This window comes from Chelonia mydas, chromosome 1 (assembly GCF_015237465.2).
Source record: "Chelonia mydas isolate rCheMyd1 chromosome 1, rCheMyd1.pri.v2, whole genome shotgun sequence".
Lineage (NCBI taxonomy): Eukaryota > Metazoa > Chordata > Testudines > Cheloniidae > Chelonia > Chelonia mydas.
In genome coordinates this window covers 275,203,279-275,220,905 of record NC_057849.1, presented here as the reverse complement: position 1 = coordinate 275,220,905, position 17,627 = coordinate 275,203,279, and the positions used below count along the sequence as shown (strand labels likewise).

The following is a 17,627-nucleotide window of genomic DNA, read 5'->3' as shown; positions in this document are numbered from 1 at the left end:
CAAAGAAAAAATAAAAAACAACAACAAAAGCACACCCTAATCTAGTTTCTGAATGGTCTAGAAAGATTGGCATTCTGAGTGTTATCTTGTTAGGAGAAAAATGAGTGGACACAGACTCAGGATATTCTTACCTCGTCTATTTTTATATGGGTTTTAATTTTTACATCTGGTAAATGTGCATAATATGGATAACTGGCACTATCATAATGCTTTCTCATCTGTAGACCTCAAAGGGCTTCACATTATATCAGTCCCGTTTATATATGGTGCAGCCAAGCACAGCAATGTCAAGCAATATTCTGGAGAAGAACCACAGGGTTTTGTGAAATATCAGAAATGTGCCTCTGCTGTCCAGTCTGTAAACTGTAACAATACTTGCCCACTTTCTAGGGCACTGGTGTGAGGCTTCACTAAATAAGGTTTGTGAAGTACAGAGAATTAAGACTAGTCCTTGTAATGTGTGGTGGCCAATCAGAACATAGCAGAGGATACACCTCTAGGCGACACTTCTCCTATGCAATGCCACAAATGGTGCAGAAAAGGTATTCCGTTTCCTTTCTGACTGACTGCACAACCACAGAGCCAGATGACCAGCCATACCACTGGCTTTGAAGTGCCACAAAAAGAACCAGGCTCATCATTGGGCTTTCAGTGTCACATGGTTAATCTCTTGCTGGCATTCTGTGGTGGGGTGGTGCCCCACACCCAGGCCAGATTGGGCTACAACAGGCCAGAGCAGCTGCGCAAGGCGGCAGCCAATCAGGGAGGGCCTGTTAGGGAGCCAGTCAGGGCCAGTATTACAGCCAATCAGGGCTAGGCTAGGCCCTATATAAAGGCTGCCCAGGAAGGGAGTAGGCAGTCTCATCCAGGCCTTCAGTGGGTGAAGGTCTGCTCCTCTGTGTGAGGAGACTAAGACCAGGGGCCGGGCCGGGGGAGCAGAAGGGAACTCCCGCCTGGTATCTGCTGGGCTGCAGGCTCTGAGAAAAAGGGCCTAGCTGGTGCAAAGGGGCCAAAGGGGAAACAGCCCAGGGAGAAAGATGGATGAAGGGAGAGAAGGATGGCAGGCAGGAAGGCTGCTGCCAAAGGGTCTCTGGGTTGGGATGCAGAGTAGAGGGTGGGCTTGGGTCCCCCCGCTTGTACTTCTCCCTAGCCATTGGGAGTGGCCATCACAGACTGCACCAGGCCCCTGCCAAAAGGGGGTTAGACTTTGGGGTGTGGTTGACCATTGTGGCTGGGGCAAAGAGAAGGACTGCTGATAACACCAAACCCCTGGAAGGGGGTGAGACTGGAGCAGTGGGCACTGCCGGAGGGCAGTGTCCTGAAGAGGATGCCGCAAGCTGGGAGCAACGTGGGTCAAGACGCCAATCTAGGGCGAGAGATGGACAGGACACCCCTGGCAGAGGGTGCGCTGCATGAACTGAGCTAATTCCCAGAGTGAACAGCAGGAGGTGCTGCGGTCGTGAGTCTCAACCCTGTCACACATTCCTGTAGGTGGTTACATGCTGCCTATCCTACTGTATCTCCTAGTAACTGCTTCTCACTTATTTCCCCTCTTCTGCCAAATCCTCCCTTCTTCCCTAATTCCTAGCCCACAAAGAGCTTTAAAATTATTTATTCATGATAGTATTTGTGATGTTTTTTTCTATGAATATTTGTGTGACTAAAACTCCACTTACCTGCCTGTTTCTTAATTAAAAGATTGTAACTCGTGTTGAAGAAAATTAGTTGTTTTAATCTGCAAGAATAGCTACATATACTTTTCTGTTGTTTCTGCCCAGCGCTTAAGTTAAGGGAATTAATAATCTCTGACAACCGTAATTGAGACCATAAAAACTTCTGTTGCTGTTCTTGTTTATGGGGCAACTTTACCTCAAAATTAAGTCAGAAAACTTTCTTTAAAAAGTTAAGGTTTAAAACCTTTCTTTTCCTTTTAAATTTACTTTTTAAAGAAAAATTAGTACCAAAAGTTTAAATCCAGTTGCTACATAAAGCCTGCAGGAGGGGAAACTTGCTTTGACAGATCTTATTATGTCACTGAACAGCAAAGTCCTTCTGCATGAACAAGATTGTTAATTTCTTTGTTACTTCCCAGTCTGGGAGCTTCTTCCAGAAGCCATTTCCTTGCAGGGATTACTGAAGGGAGAGACAGCACTTCCTCTTCCTCTCAGTGGCCCTCCCATGGCCTTCCTGTATCTCCTCTTTCTATCTGTTTTATAGCCTCTAGTACTCCACATATGTTTGTAATTTGCTTAGTCCCTGCCTTTCTTGACCTCTCCAAAAACACTAAAAGGCATTTCTCAATAAGGCCAACACAAAAAAATCTGGAGTTTTTTTTACCAACCGATTTGGAGATACAATCAGACAAAAAAAGTTAGGAATTTTTTTCAGAGACAACAAGAGAAGATTTTAAATGCTCTGATGCCTCTGAGAGGGTGGAAGCATAGGCAACTTTCCTTTACCTTCCCATCCCTGAATCTTGGGGGCTAAGTCAGATTCCGATTCAAGTTAGGGCAACACTAACTTTAAATACTCCTTTTCAGATTTTTCCAAACTATCTGAGAAGTTCTGTCCAGAGATAAGATGTGGCATTTGAAAATTGATTTCTTTTGGGGGAATTTTATGGTGACTTATAATGGGAAGCTAACTTCAACCTTGACTATGAAGCTGATACTACCATTCCATAGTGCTAGCAAGACTCCCAGATAGGTAACTGGTGGCTGCTGATCTGTGTGCAGACTACAGGAAAATACTGTAACCGATTAACATAGAATTTTATTTCTTTATCACAAACTGAGATATCTTTAAAAGAAAAGACAGTCAAGACAGATAAAAAACATGCTGTCTTGGGTTAGTGTTTTATTCCAGTTATCTACACAAATTACTGTTTGTCTTGCTACCTGGTGTTCCCAAAAAAAAAAAAAAATCTAAATATTCACTGACATCATCTGATGTGGCTAAGAACTAATTTTGAGGTTGCTCAAATATATGCACTGGTCTCATGACTGTTTTGCCCATTTTTCTATTTTTATTTCTAGCTATTCCTGATTTTCATTTTGTACATATACATAAAATAACACAGACTACACTTTGACATGATATACAATGGATTAGAAAGTAGCTTGAAATATCACTTCCATCTATACCTCAAGCAGAAAGGTCTGAGCTCTTGTGTGGTGAAGTTATGTATGATTTGTTTGTCTGCAAGAGACAATATAAATCTTGAGACTCCTATAGCACCATGTTTTGGATTCAGGATTTATTCAGAATTAAAGAAGTTAAACATTTTGCTTTTTAATATGAAAAGACATCTTAAATTACTCCCATTCTGTGGATGTGTTAGGTATGGTCTGAAGCATCAGAATAATTCTATAAGTATTGCTCTCCTCTATGAGCCAGGTGGAAGTAGATTCAAATCTGACTTCAGGACTGGATCTGTATTAGGTTCTAACAATCCAGTGCTGTATTTAGCAAGGTGCTGCACTACTAATGTCATCCTTCAGATGAAATGTTACACAGAGTCTGGATATTTGGGTGGATGTTAAAGCTCAGACAGCACATTTTTCAAGCAGATAGGTGTTATGTACCAAATATGGACTGGTTACAGAACTTCTACCCCAGAGGGAGAGACAGGAGATGTGGGTTTTTTAAGACATGTTAATACACTCCTGTATAATGACAGGTTTCAGAGTAGCGGCCGTGTTAGTCTGTATTCGCAAAAAGAAAAGAAGTACTAGTGGCACCTTAGAGACTAACCAATTTATTTGAGCATGAGCTTTCGTGACCTACAGCTCACTTCATCGGATGCATTCAGTGGAAAATACAGTGAGGATATTTCTATACACACAGAACATGAAAAAATGGGTGTTATCATACACACTGTAAGGAGAGTGATCACTTAAGATGAGCAATTACCAGCAGGAGAGCAGGGGGAGGGGTGGGAAGAAAACTGGTGGAAATGGCCCACCTTGGTCATCACTACAAAAGGTTAACAGGAACCTCGGAGGAGGGGGGGGGGAGGGGTGAGGAATAAACATACTACATGCCTCCAGCTTTCACCCAGACCACACCACACGATCCATCGTCTACAGCCAACCTTTACGATACAACCACATTTGCTCCAACCCCTCAGACAGAGACAAACCCCTACAAGATCTCTATCAAGCATTCTTACAACTACAATACCCACCTGCTGAAGTGAAGAAACAAATTGACAGAGCCAGAAGAGTACCCAGAAGTCACCTACTACAGGACAGGCCCAACAAAGATAATAACAGAACGCCACTAGCCATCACCTTCAGCCCCCACGAACCCAGGAACCTATCCTTGCAACAAAGCCCGTTGCCAACTGTGCCCACATATCTATTCAGGGGACACCATCACAGGGCCTAATCACATCATCAGAGGCTCATTCACCTGTACATCTACCAATGTGATATATGCCATCATGTGCCAGCAATGTCCCTCTGCCATGTACATTGGTCAAACTGGACAGTCGCTACGTAAAAGAATAAATAGACACAAATCAGATGTCAAGAATTATAACATACATAAACTAGTCAGAGAACACTTCTGGAATCTCTCTGGTCACTCGATTATAGACCTAAAGGTCGCAATATTACAACAAAAAGACTTCAAAAACAGACTCCAATGAGAGACTGCTGAATTGGAATTAATTTGCAAACTGGATACAATTAATCTTAGGCTTGAATAGAGACTGGGAGTGGATATGTCATTACACAAAGTAAAACTATTTCCCCATGTCTATTTTCCCCCCCACCGCTCCTCAGACGTTCCTGTTAACTGCTGGAAATGGCCCACCTTGATTATCACTACAAAAGGTTTTCTCCCCACCCCTCCCCCCGCTCTCCTGCTGGTAATAGCTCATCTTAAGTGATCACTCTCCTTACAGTGTGTATGATAACGCCCATTTTTTCATTTTCTGTGTGTATATGAATCTCCTCACTGTATTTTTCCACAGAATGCATCCGATGAAGTGGACTGTAGCTCACGAAAGCTCATGCTCAAACAAATTGGTTAGTCTCTAAGGTGCCACTAGTACTCCTTTTCTTTTTACATTCCTGTAGTTATTGCCAGCTCAGGTCTGGTACGTTACACATGCTGCCACCTAGTGGCTGAGTAGTATAATACAGTTTAGCATTCTATTACATCTCTCCCTTTACGTTTTACATTGCCAACATTTACAAAATCATGCTATGCTTAAAGTTCACTACACACCAGTCTGTTAAGTGTTTCTGAATCATACTGGTTTTATCATTACATGACCCAAACATGCACCTAGTGGACAGCCAGATAACCAAGTTGTTACAACAATGGTCTCTGGTCAGTTTTGGAATATTGGAGTCGTCATCTTATTATTGTTGAAATTAAGAGGAACAGTCACAAGTGTAAAATGCCTGAAAACTGCATGGAATTTTTTTTAAAATACCATAATAGATGCTCATTCTATGTATCCTCCTTCCCCCGTGTCCCCCCCCCCAAAGAAAAAAACAGTAAGAGGACCAAAAAGTGCCACCCAGACTAGCTAACAGAGTAAAAGAGGCTGTTAGAGACAAAAAGACATATTTTAAAAATTGGAAGTCAAATGCTATTGAGCAATATAGAAAAGAACAAACTCTGGCAAGTCAAGTGTAAAGACAGGCCTAATTGGGCAGGCCAAAAAAGAATTTGAAAAGCAACTACTAAAGACAAAAATTAACAGCAAATTTTTGAACCTGTATTGGAAGCAGAAAGCCTGCCAAACAATCAGTGCAGCCACTGGATGATTGAGGTGCTAAAGGAATGCTCAAGGAAGACAAGGCTGTTGTGGAGAAGCTAAATGAATTATTTGCATAGATGTTGTGAGGGAGATTGCCCATCATTCTTTTTATATGACAAATCTGAGGAACTATCCCAGACTGAGGTGTCCATAGAGGAGGTTTTGGAACAAACTGAAAAATTAAACAATACCATCTGGTTGTGGTGACTTATTCACCCAAGAGTTCTGAAGGAGCTCAAATATGAAACTGCAGAACTACTAACTGTGGTAAGTAAATCACTTAAATCAGCCTCCGTGCCAGATAACTGGGGGATAAGCTAATGTAATGCCATTTTTTTAAAAAAAAGGCTCCAAATGTGATCCTGGCAATTGCAGGGCAGTGAGCCTTACTTTGGTACTAGGCAAATTGGTTGAAACTATAGTGAAGAACAGAATTATCAGATACCTAGATGAACACAATGTGTTGAATCAACACAGCTTTTGTAAAGGGAAATCATGCCTCACCAATCCACTAGAATTCTCTGAGGGGGCCAAAACACATGGGGACAAGGGAGATCCAGTGCATTTAGTGTACTTGGATTTTCAGTAAGCTTTCACAAGGATCCCTCACCAAAGACTCTTAAGCAAACTAGGCAGTCATGGGATGAGAGGGAGGGTCTTTCATGGATCAGTAACTGTTTTAAAAGATGGGAAGCAAAGGGCAGGAATAAATGGTCAGTTTTCAGTTGAGAGAAGTAAATAGTGGGGTCCCCTATGAATCTGTACTGGGACCAGTGCTGTTCAACATATTCATAAATCTGGGGAAAGGAGTAAATGGTGAGGGGCAAAGTTTGCAGATGAAACAAAATTACTCAGGATAATTAAATACAAAACTGACTATGAAGAGTTAGAAAAGGATCTCGCAAAACTGGATGACTGGGCTAGAAAATGGCAGATGGCATACAGTGTTGATAAATGCAAAGTAATGCATCTTGGAAAATAATGGGATCTAAATTAGCTGTTACCACTTAAGAGAACGATTTTTTGGAGTCTCTGTGGACAGTTCTCTGAAAACATCTGCTCAATGTGCAGTAGCAGTCAAAAAAGCTAACAACGTTAGGATCAGTTAGGAGAGGAATAGATAAGACAGAAAATATCATAATGCCACTATATAAATCCATGGTATGCCCACATCTTGAATACTCTATAGAGTTCTGATCGCCCCATCTCAAAAGAGATACATTAGAACTGGAAAAGGTACAGAGAAGGGCAAAAATGATGAAGGGGTATGGAACAGCTTCCGTATGAGGAGAGAGATTAAAAAGACTGAGACTTTTCGTCTTAGTAAAGAGACAACTAAGGTGGACCTGAGAAAGGTCTATAAAATCAGGAACGGCATGAAAAAAGTGAATAAGGAAGTGTTTACGCCTTCTCACAACACAAACCAGAGATCACCCAATGAAATTAATAGGCAGCAGGTTTAAAACAAATGAAAGTTAGTACTTATTCAGACACTGCACAATCAAACTGTAGAACTCGTTGCTAGCAGATGTGAAGGCCAAAATGCTGAAGTTCAAAAAAGAATTAGATAGCCATCAATGGACCTATCCTACATGAAGTTATTAGCCAACATGGTCAGGGATGCAACCCCATGGTCTAGGTGTCCCTAGCCTCCAACTGCCAGAAGCTGGGAATGGACGGCAGGGGATGGATCACTCAATGATTGCCTGTTCTGTTCATTCCCTCTAAAGCACCTGACTTTGAGAAGACAGGCTACTGGGCTAGATGAGCCATTGGTCTGACCCAGTATGCCCATTCTTATGTTCTGAAGATGTTCTGTCTGCCATCTGTAAAGTTTGCTCTGGTTTGTGTTTTTTTTTTTTTTTGCTTTTTTTTTTTTTTGACGAACAAACTGTAGATGTTGAGGGTTTCTGTTGAACTCTGCTGCTTTCGAGCACATGACGTGAGCAATTTTTTTTTTCATTACAACATCTGGAGTTTTCCATCCTTCTTTCCCCCATCCAGTTTGATGCAAACATGGTCACCAGGTCATAAACCCAGAAGTTCTCTAACTAGTGACATCTGTTGTAAAAAGATTTGTAAACTCTCTTTTTTGCCTTTTTTTTTAATCTGATTTGGCTACTCTCCTCATGGATGGCCACTTTAGAGAGAGGTCCTTTTCCGAAGTCAGAACTGTGAGTTCTGAGTTTTCTCACCAGGAACTGTGCTGGACTATATCCAGTAGCTGTTATCAATGTTGATCTGTAGCTCAGAAGAGCAAGGAATGGATCATCCTGCTGTAGGATTTTCTTGGCTATCTGTAGAGCTCTATCAGCCTCCCTGTTCATTTGTGGATAATGTGTGCTGCTAGTAATATGATCAAAATCATATCTCATTTGGAATGTCTTAAAGTCCACTGCTGTGAATTGTGGTCCATTGTCCATCACTAGTTGTTAAGGAATACCAAAACATGCAAAAGTGCACTTCCGTTTCTTGATAACACTACAACAAGTTATGTCTTTCAAGTAAATTATTTCTGTATACCTGGAAAAATAGTCCACTACAACCAGGTAACGATGTCCCTTGAATTCACATAAATCAGCAGCTTGTCTTTTCCAATGTCTGCCTGGTAAAGGTGTTATTAAAGGGTCTTTGTGTTGTGTCAGTCTGTTAGTTCTGCAATGTTCACATGCAGATAGCATATTCTTTATATCCTTGCCGATGCCCGGCCACCACACTGACTGGTTGGCATTTAGTTAGTCCTTGATGTCTTTCATGGATGAGGTTTAGGATTTCTCCTCTTATTTAGTTTGGAATTATGATGCAATTGCCTTTAATCATGAGTCCATTTGACTTGCTTAATTGTCCACATACTGCAAAGTAGTCTCTTATCACTTTCTTGGTGTCCTTTTAGATACTCTGGGCAGCTGGCCCTCACATAACTTAGAACTTCTTGAAGTTGTGTGTCTGTTAAGGTTGCTTGTTGTAGCTGGTGTAGTCTTTTCTAGCACTGGTCTGTATGTGTTCATAGCATCCATTTACTCATTTGGAGCTCATGGATAGTTGAGTGTGATGCTGGGCTCCAAGACAGAGTGTCTGCTACTATCAGATTTTTTTCCAGGAATTTAGCAATTGAGTTCAATTACTAACCTTATCAATGGATGACTGCATATCAGCAATGCTTGATCCTGGTCTTTTCCGTTGATGAGGGTTACAAACAGATTATGGTCTGTTTGTTCACATCATAGTACTTGAGAACTGGAGGTACTGAGATAATTTTTTTACCTTTTTTGAAGGCAATTTCTGTCAGACTTTAATAGTTCACTCAGTGGTTTTGTCACTATAGAAAGGTCTTGGATCAATCAAGGCCATTTACCATCCCCAGCAGGTGTCTCAGTTCTGGTACATTCATTGATGTATTCAACTCTCAAATTGCTTTTATCTTCTCAGGGCTAGGACTGATTCTATCTTTGTTTACTGTCTATCCCAAAATCAAGTTTTTGTGACAAGCAGAAAATGCACGTTTTTCTTGTAGCTTCAGTCCAGATTGACTGACTAAGATTAGACCTTCATTGAGGGTTTCTTCCATGGAAAACCCATACATCATAATATCATCCACTACGACTACAACTCCATTTGTGTTTTGCCATCTTCCTTTGGAAAATTTCAGGTGCACTGGTAATCCCAGAAGGTAATCTTTGAAAGCAAAATCTCCCAAAGGATGTGATAAATGTAGTCAGTTTAGCATTTCTGAAGTGGAATGGGTAGGCTGAGGAATATCCTCTGTAAACTGCATGATTCCTAGGAATGTAGCTTCAAGGCATGACTATTGTTGTGACTAATGTTACTCCCTTCCCATGACACAGAAATCCCTGCTGAGAACATAGAAGTGAGAACCCATGTTTGGGACCTAACTGGCAGCAGAGCTCATGAACATGTCAAGCTGCCATTGGGGAATGGAGGGCATTTAGAGACACTTCAACTCTCTGTCTGATTGGTGACCTACAGGGTTAAAAAAACCGCCATGGCCTATCTACCCTTTTACTGTTCTGTGTCTATACAGGGCTTGTAATGCAAGAATATATGCAGCCCAAAACCAGTCAATTTTTGTGACAAAATCTTCCTCTTCTGCAGGTCCTGCATGGAAAATGATAAACTAGCCCCAGGTTTTCAGAGGACATCTTTGCTCAAAAGGTCACAGAATGAATAGTATGTAACACATTATTGTAAAACACTTTGGGATCTCTTCTTTACAAAAAATGAGATGTAAACACATTCTATTAAATCAACAAGCTCTTCATGGTTATTTCTGTGGTAGAACAAGGATTCTGTGGTATTTTGACTGCACTGAGGACATTGTGTAGCTTTTGACACCAAGAGAATCCAGAATTGGCGGCAAAACTCCAACTTTTAGGTTGATAAGAACCTAAAATTTAACAATTATAACACAGTTAGATATATAGAGAAGGAAAAGAAAATTGATATATGCCGTGATAAAACAAAGAGAAAAACAATAATTTTTTTGTATATAGTGCAAATGGAGTTTGTTGCAAAGTCTTCCTCAACTAACTCACCCACAGAAATGCTTAAAGATGCGATGTACTTAAGCTTCCCAGAAAATACATCAGGACTACAGAAGACTGATTTCAGAAGACTTTTGAATAATGTTATTAATATAATGTATGTGTGACCAATAATATTTTAAGACTCACATAATCCATTTTCCCCATGAGTGGTATTTTTTATAAAGCACTTAAACAAGGTAATTTTTCAATGACAGCGATTAGATCCCCACTCTTGCATGTTCTTCTCATCTGTTTTATAATGTGGTCAAACTGACTGATCTTTTTTGTCTAAACCTTGTCAGATCTGAAAAGCCCAGCAGAGTAGGCATTAGAGCCAAATCTTGCTCCCATTATAGCTACTAGGATTTGCTCATTGAGTTCAATATAGCAGTATCAGGCCTTAGTGGCCTTTACACTACATGGAATGGAGACCCTCGAAGTAATAGCCAGATGCTGCATCAGCTGTTCTTGGGGACATGGTCAGTAGCAATGACAATGGCATTAGCATTGTTCTCTCTGAGTAAGTGAAGTTAAAGCCTCAGCATGATGCATGGGGATACTGTGTTGCAATTGCCGCCTCTGAGATGACAAGCAAAACTCAGACCCTGACCACTTGTAGTTATCCCAAGGCAACTTCTACAAAAGGGTGTTATCAGCCTTGATGCCCTACCCAGAATTTCTACTTAGATATTTATAGTGTGTCTAGCTGGAAAAAAAAAATCTCCTTTTTCAATTTTAATTGTTTTTCCCCCCACTTTCCCTTCTTAAAATACTGTGTGGCTTTGCATCAAATCCCATTACAGCAATGACTCCACTGCAGTGGCTGTTATACTGTGTAGGTAGGAATCATTGCCCCCACCAGTGAAACACAACCACACTACTGTGACAGAATCTGTTGAAACACGATACAACAGTATTTTAGTGTTGTAAGTTAGTGTGAGAGTTGATATTACAAAGGAAAATTTTCAATTAGGCAGAATACACACATCTGGTTAGGATTTTTGGTCAGAATACTAAGGCCAGTCTGCTTGGGCAAAGACCCTGTCCTACTTTCTCAAATGCATTTGGAATAACTTTGTGTTTTCTGGCCAACATTCTCCCTGCAAAATAAAACCGATTTGAATGTCCAGAGGTCAGATTCTCCCCTCTGTTGCACGAAACTATATATTGAAGAGGCGAGACTGGGCCATATTCACTGGTATTGCCCAGCTGGTTTGTGTGTTGCTCCATTGCAGGGAGTGTGGATGGGGAAAAAAGGGTATGGCTGGTCTGTCCCTCTGTAACCCATAACAACACTGTGCTAGTGGTTAGAACACAGATGGAGGTTTATAGGTCTCCTATTGCTTTAGAAATAATTAGCTTAGCCCTTCACCTCAAACTATAGAGGCTCATGATTTTAGATACAGGCATACAGGTTCAATCACAGATTACTTGAGCAGGGATGTTACACGTATATCTAAGTGTTGTAAAAGCCATTTGGAGCTGTGTGCAGCCAGTGGAAGACAGAATGGCCTTCAGCTCTAACTTTCTTTGGCAAGAAATATGGTAATAGGACAATACAGGATACAGGGCACATGGTAGAAGTAGCTTATTGTCACCTTTATACTCTCCCTTTAATGTTTTACCAAGCATACCTTGGCCAAACCAGAGAAACTGGCTTGGTATTTTATATCGGTCTATATCTATAGATAGAGACCTGCACATACAACCAACATATATGGAGGTAATACCCATGTGAAAAAAAACCCACGTGATACATTTTTTCATATACCTTTGGCTCCCTCACTGCCTCTTTACCTTCTAATCTACCTCCTCCTAATCAGGGCTGCTGTAAATTGTAAAATAAGGTTTTATCTAAATCTGAATTTTCCATGGGAAAAGACAACTTTCAGCAGAATTTTCTGCCAGGAAAAACAAAATGAAACCTTTTGTTTCAGGTTATTATGCATCCCTCTGAGCTACTATAGTGCCTCATAGGAGTTGTAATTGAGGAAACCTCATGCCACCATTCTCTCTTATGGATCCAGCTTCTGAGCCAGACTAAATCTCCAATGATTCACCACAGTCTCAATCTGTGGCTGAGCAACCATGGGTCATCATGGGACAAAAAATTTCATCTTAGGTCAACAAACTGAAATGAAACGTTTCATTTCAAGAATGTTGAAATGTTTTGTTTTGATGTTGAAATGAAACATTTCCAAAGTCAATTTTTCTGCCGTTTTCATTCTGCGAAAAGTTTTGATATTTCAACTTTTCATCTTATTTGGGATTAAAACAACTGTCAAAATATCAATTTCCCACAGTACAGTAATACCATTTTTCGATCTGTTCTCTCCTAAACTATTCTAAGGGCTTCTCTACAAGGCAAGTTAATGTGTGGCAAATCCAGGGTTTGAATTTACAGATCACTAGTTTGCTGCACACTAACTCACCCAGTGAACCCTGCAACAGTGCACTAAACGTTCTGCAGGACTTTTGAAATGGGAGTATATCACAGTGTGATGTCAAACTGTTAGTGCACTATAGCAGGGTCCACACAGGATGTTATTGCATGGCAAGCTAGTGGGCTGTAGATTTACACTCTGGGTTACCACACACTAATGTCCCATGTAGACAAATCCAAATGTTCCATAACTCTGCTCTGAATAGCTTCAAGCAGCCACCATTCTTTTTTTTTAAAAAAAATAATAATTAAAAAAAAAAGTGTGTTACAAAACTTTTCTTTTTCTCTACCCCAAATGTGAAATTCTCCCCTCCACCCCCAGTTAGACCTGTCCAAGGCCCAAAATTGGTAAGATTCAGCTATAGGCAAGTCACACCTTTTCTATACATTAAAATGCCATGACCTTAAAGTCAGTTAACTTGCAGCCCTGACTAGGTGGAATTAGAAGCATTATACCCTTGGAAAGGGGATAGTTCTAGCTTCTAGGGATAGGGTCTGGAATCATAGAATTGTAGGACTGGAAGAGCCCTTGAGAAGTCTTCTAGTCCAGTTCCTTGCACTAAAGGCAGGACTAAGTATTATCTAGACCACCCCAGATGGGTGTTTGTCTAACCTGCTCTTAAAAATCTCCAATGATAGAGAGTCCACAACCTCCCTAAGCAATTTATTCCAGTGCTTATCCTACTCTGACAGTTAGGCAGTTTTTCCTAATGTCCAATTTAAACCACCTGCCATAAAAATAAAAGGAAGGGTAAACCCTTTTAAAATCCCTTCTGGCCAGAGGAAAAATCCTCTCACCTGTAAAGGGTTAAGAAGCTAAAGGTAACCTCGCTGGCACGTGACCAAAATGACCAATGAGGAGACAAGATACTTTCAAAAGCTGGGAGGAGGGAGAAAAACAAAGAGTCTGTCTGTGTGATGCTTTTGCCGGGGACAGAATAGGAATGGAGTCTTAGAACTTAGTAAGTAATCTAGCTAGGTATGTGTTAGATTATGATTTCTTTAAATGGCTGAGAAAATAGCTGTGCTGAATAGAATGACTATTCCTGTCTGTGTGTCTTTTTTGTAACTTAAGGTTTTGCCTAGAGGGATTCTCTATGTTTTGAATCTAATTACCCTGTAGAGTATTTACCATCCTGATTTTACAGAGATTATTCTTTTTTACTTCTATTAAAAGCCTTCTTGTAAGGAAACTGAATGCTTTTTCATTGTTCTAAGATCCAAGGGTTTGGGTCTGTGCAAATTGGTGAGGATTTTTACCAAACCTTCCCCAGGAAGTGGTGTGCAAGGGTTGGGAGGATTTTGGGGGGAAAGACGTGTCCAAACTATGTTTTCTCAGGAACCCAGATAAAGTTTGGTGGTGACAGTGGAAGTCCAAGGGCAGAGGGTAAAAAATAGTTTGTACCTTGGGGAAGTTTTAACCTAAGCTGGTAAAAGTAAGCTTAGGAGGTTTTCATGCAGGTCCCCACATTTGTACCCTAGAGTTCAGAGTGGGGAAGGAACCTTGACACCACCCTTGCTGCAATTTAAACCCAAAATAAGCCCCCCCGCTTTTTTTTCTTCAGTTGCATCATATTGCTAAAGCTCTTTATATATTAACCTCATAAAATCTCTGACATATGTGTTTGCTGAATTTCTGTAAATAGTATATATGGTGGTAAACTATGGCAGTTCTCGGGACTTTGTTTATTATTCAACTAAATGCTAAAAACTACTATGTGGCAGAAATCCTCTGCTTATATATTTTTTTCAGCCTTTTAAATATCATAAACCCTACTAATCTCCAAAGGATATTACTGACAATACTTGTTTATGCAAATTATGCTAGTCAAAAGCTCACTAAACCTAACAGCTAAGAGAAGCTACTACATATTGATATACACACATACATACACCAATACATCTATATAAACTTCCTTAAAATTCATGTTAGTAATGTTTACCTTAATAAAATATCACTCCTTGCTAGCTAAACACAGATACACTTTAGGCTGGACTTTAAATAAGTGCAGGTGACTTTCACATAACATGGCACCTGCTGGTCAAATCCAATATGAAGAGACATAACCTGCAATGTTCGACATTTCTAATAACAATGAAAAAACATTCTATTCTTTGAATATAACTAATGTATTCAGAAAGTTTTGTGGACTACTGCTCCTCAAATATTAATTTGTGGTGAGTATTTTCAAACTCGTGCAGGACTTACACAAAAACAGGTGTACATTTACATTTAAGAAATCTGTACAATGAATACTATAAAAATTCCCTGGCATTCAGAGTGCTACATTCCAGATCAAAACCTTTATTACACGTAGTAAGCTTTTTAAAAAGTCAAGTACTAAGTCTAGTTAGGAGAGAGAACTGATGTTGCTACCTCTTTATTCACAATTCCGCTGCAGGGAATTGCAATTTGAGATGCCCATATTTTCTCAGCAATCACTTGCTTCTTGAAATACACAACACAGACTAGCATCTCCATGTATGGGAGATCATGCTTGCTTCGTGCTAAATGGAGAGAGGTGTTTATGCCAGTGATGTAACTTTCATGGACTGTTTTATAATAAAAATTACTAGTGGCCACAAATAAGTTATGATTTTTATGTAAAATCCTTACTAACCCCCCCCCAGAATGAAGCTAAGAAATGAAATATGAATGTTTCAGTTGTTAGTCATGCCTTGTCAAAGATTTTCTTTGGATATGCTACTCTCAGTATGTACAGTACACTCCAAGAACTGAGAAACAATACTGCTGCTCTGCTGTATCGTAAGTGTGGTAAAGCAAGGAGATAACCTGCTGAGTAAGCTTCTTTCCATACTGTACCTTTTCATCCAAAGCCTTATGGTGCTCAAACAAAGATTTCAGTGCTTTGAGAACTTCAACTTCACTTGAAACTCCTGAGGGGGACTGTGCTTGCCGTTTCACTACCGTCATCCTCAGAGACCTTTCATGTCTTGAAACAAGGCACTCCAAATGCTCCAGTAACAGCTGTTGGGTTTAAACATAAAGGGACATCATTCATTTGTACCTAAAGGTCATAAGCATTACAATTACAAACTGCACACTACCAAATGACATGGCCTTGGCAACCTCCCTAGCTGAGGACTCTCCTAAAGATACTGCCAGCATTCCCTGACTCCAAGTCAGAACACAAAAGAAAATGAATTTTATTCAGATCTTCTTAAAAAGCTGCTGTGCACATTTGAAAACAACAAAATTGCTCTACTTAGATTTATTGTTGCCTGTCTAAAATCCACTTAATGTATTTAATTGATTTTTTTAGTCACAGTAATTAATGGAATGTTAATAACAAAAACAACTAATATAGCTAACCAACTAGTGCAGTCTATAATTAATGCCTGAAAATCAGTCACCTAATTGTAATTTGTTTCATTTCTACTAAAATTGCATTAACAGAGAATGCAAAAACAAGCAATGTATTTTCATTAAAGTTTTAAAACACTGGATTTATTCTAAATGCATGTTGCATAGCTAATGGTGCATGTTAATATGGCAAGCTCTAAAATATTCACTGTTATGGAATGTGAAATGTCCACAAATGTTGCTAAGTACATTCTTTGTGATCTCTAGCCTACATTCAGCTGAAGAAAATATTAGAATAATATTTTACAGACATCTTTTTGCTGATTTAAAAATAGATTTTCAATATAAGGTATATCAGTGTTATCATGGTAGGATCTGAGCATGCAAGTGGTTGGTTTTATTTATATTAAAAGAGAATGGCTACCTTCAAGAGTCATACTGTATAATAAGAATACTTTAATTACAGTATAATCACAATAGTATTCCTTTTCAACATGCAATTACATCTAATCCATATAACTGAAAGCTTAAAAGTTACATGACTGATTTACTTATTACTCCTTTGATGTGGTTCTTTATACATCTACTATTAGAACACATCTATTTACTACATATATGTTTACCTATATTTATTCTCAGTCATGTAGTTAACTTTGCAGTCTTATGCTTTTGTCATACCTGTTATCGCTAACTCATAAGCATAATTGAACTATAATGGCAATGTAATTATACTGAATTTATGGTATCCTTAATAAAATGGGAATGACTCATGTTTACCATTACTGTACTTTAAAAACACGTCCTGCTTGCATCCTGCCAGTAGTTTACAACCATTTACCAAACACATATGTAAGATTACATGAGGTTAATATATAAAGAACTTTAGCAATACCACACAGCTGAAGAAAAAGAACATGTTTTGCCATTCTGGAATTAAGAAAGCAGATTAACAAAAGCAATCCACATGAAAAGACGTGCATGAGCTTGTTCTACTGCAATGGTGGGCAACCTACGGGCCGCACGCAGCCCATCAGGGTAATTCGCTGGTGGGCCACAAGACAGTTTGTTTACATTGACTGTCTGAAGGCATGGCCGCCCACAGCTCCCAGTGGCTGTGGTTCACTGTTCCCGGCCAATGGGCACCGCAGGAAGCAGTGCAGGCCGCAGGGAGGTGCTGGCCACCGCTTCCCACAGCTCCCATTGACTGGAAATGGCAAACCACAGCTATGGGAGCTACAGGCACCTGTGCCTGCTGATAGTCAATGTAAACAAACTGTCTCACAGCCCACAAGCAGATTATCCTGATGGACCACAGGTTGCCCACCACTGCTCTACTGGGTCCCTGGCTGATGTAACACAAGTTGAGGGAAGGCAAATGCAGGCTTTTTGTGACAGCTTTGGCAAGCAGCTTTAAGGTGCAAATGGGTTTGGAGCCCCACCCAGCAAAGGTTGATGAGGGGCCATGCTAAAGCACTGCTTTCTTAAATGTGGGCCTAAATTAGAGCATCTCCAGGCCATGCTTCTTCCTAGGCCAGTGAC

General features: G+C 40.0%; 1 protein-coding gene across 5 annotated transcripts in view; it reads right to left on the bottom strand.

The window, feature by feature from the left end:
* PPFIA2 (PTPRF interacting protein alpha 2) overlaps nucleotides 1-17,627 on the bottom strand; it is a 610,761-nt gene that overhangs the window by 226,354 nt on the left and 366,780 nt on the right. For all 5 annotated transcript variants that reach the window (XM_043547102.1, XM_043547080.1, XM_043547089.1 and 2 more), the window contains one exon: nucleotides 15,588-15,752. In XM_043547102.1, the coding sequence (XP_043403037.1) occupies nucleotides 15,588-15,752 (165 nt within the window). The remainder of the gene's footprint in view (nucleotides 1-15,587; nucleotides 15,753-17,627) is intronic.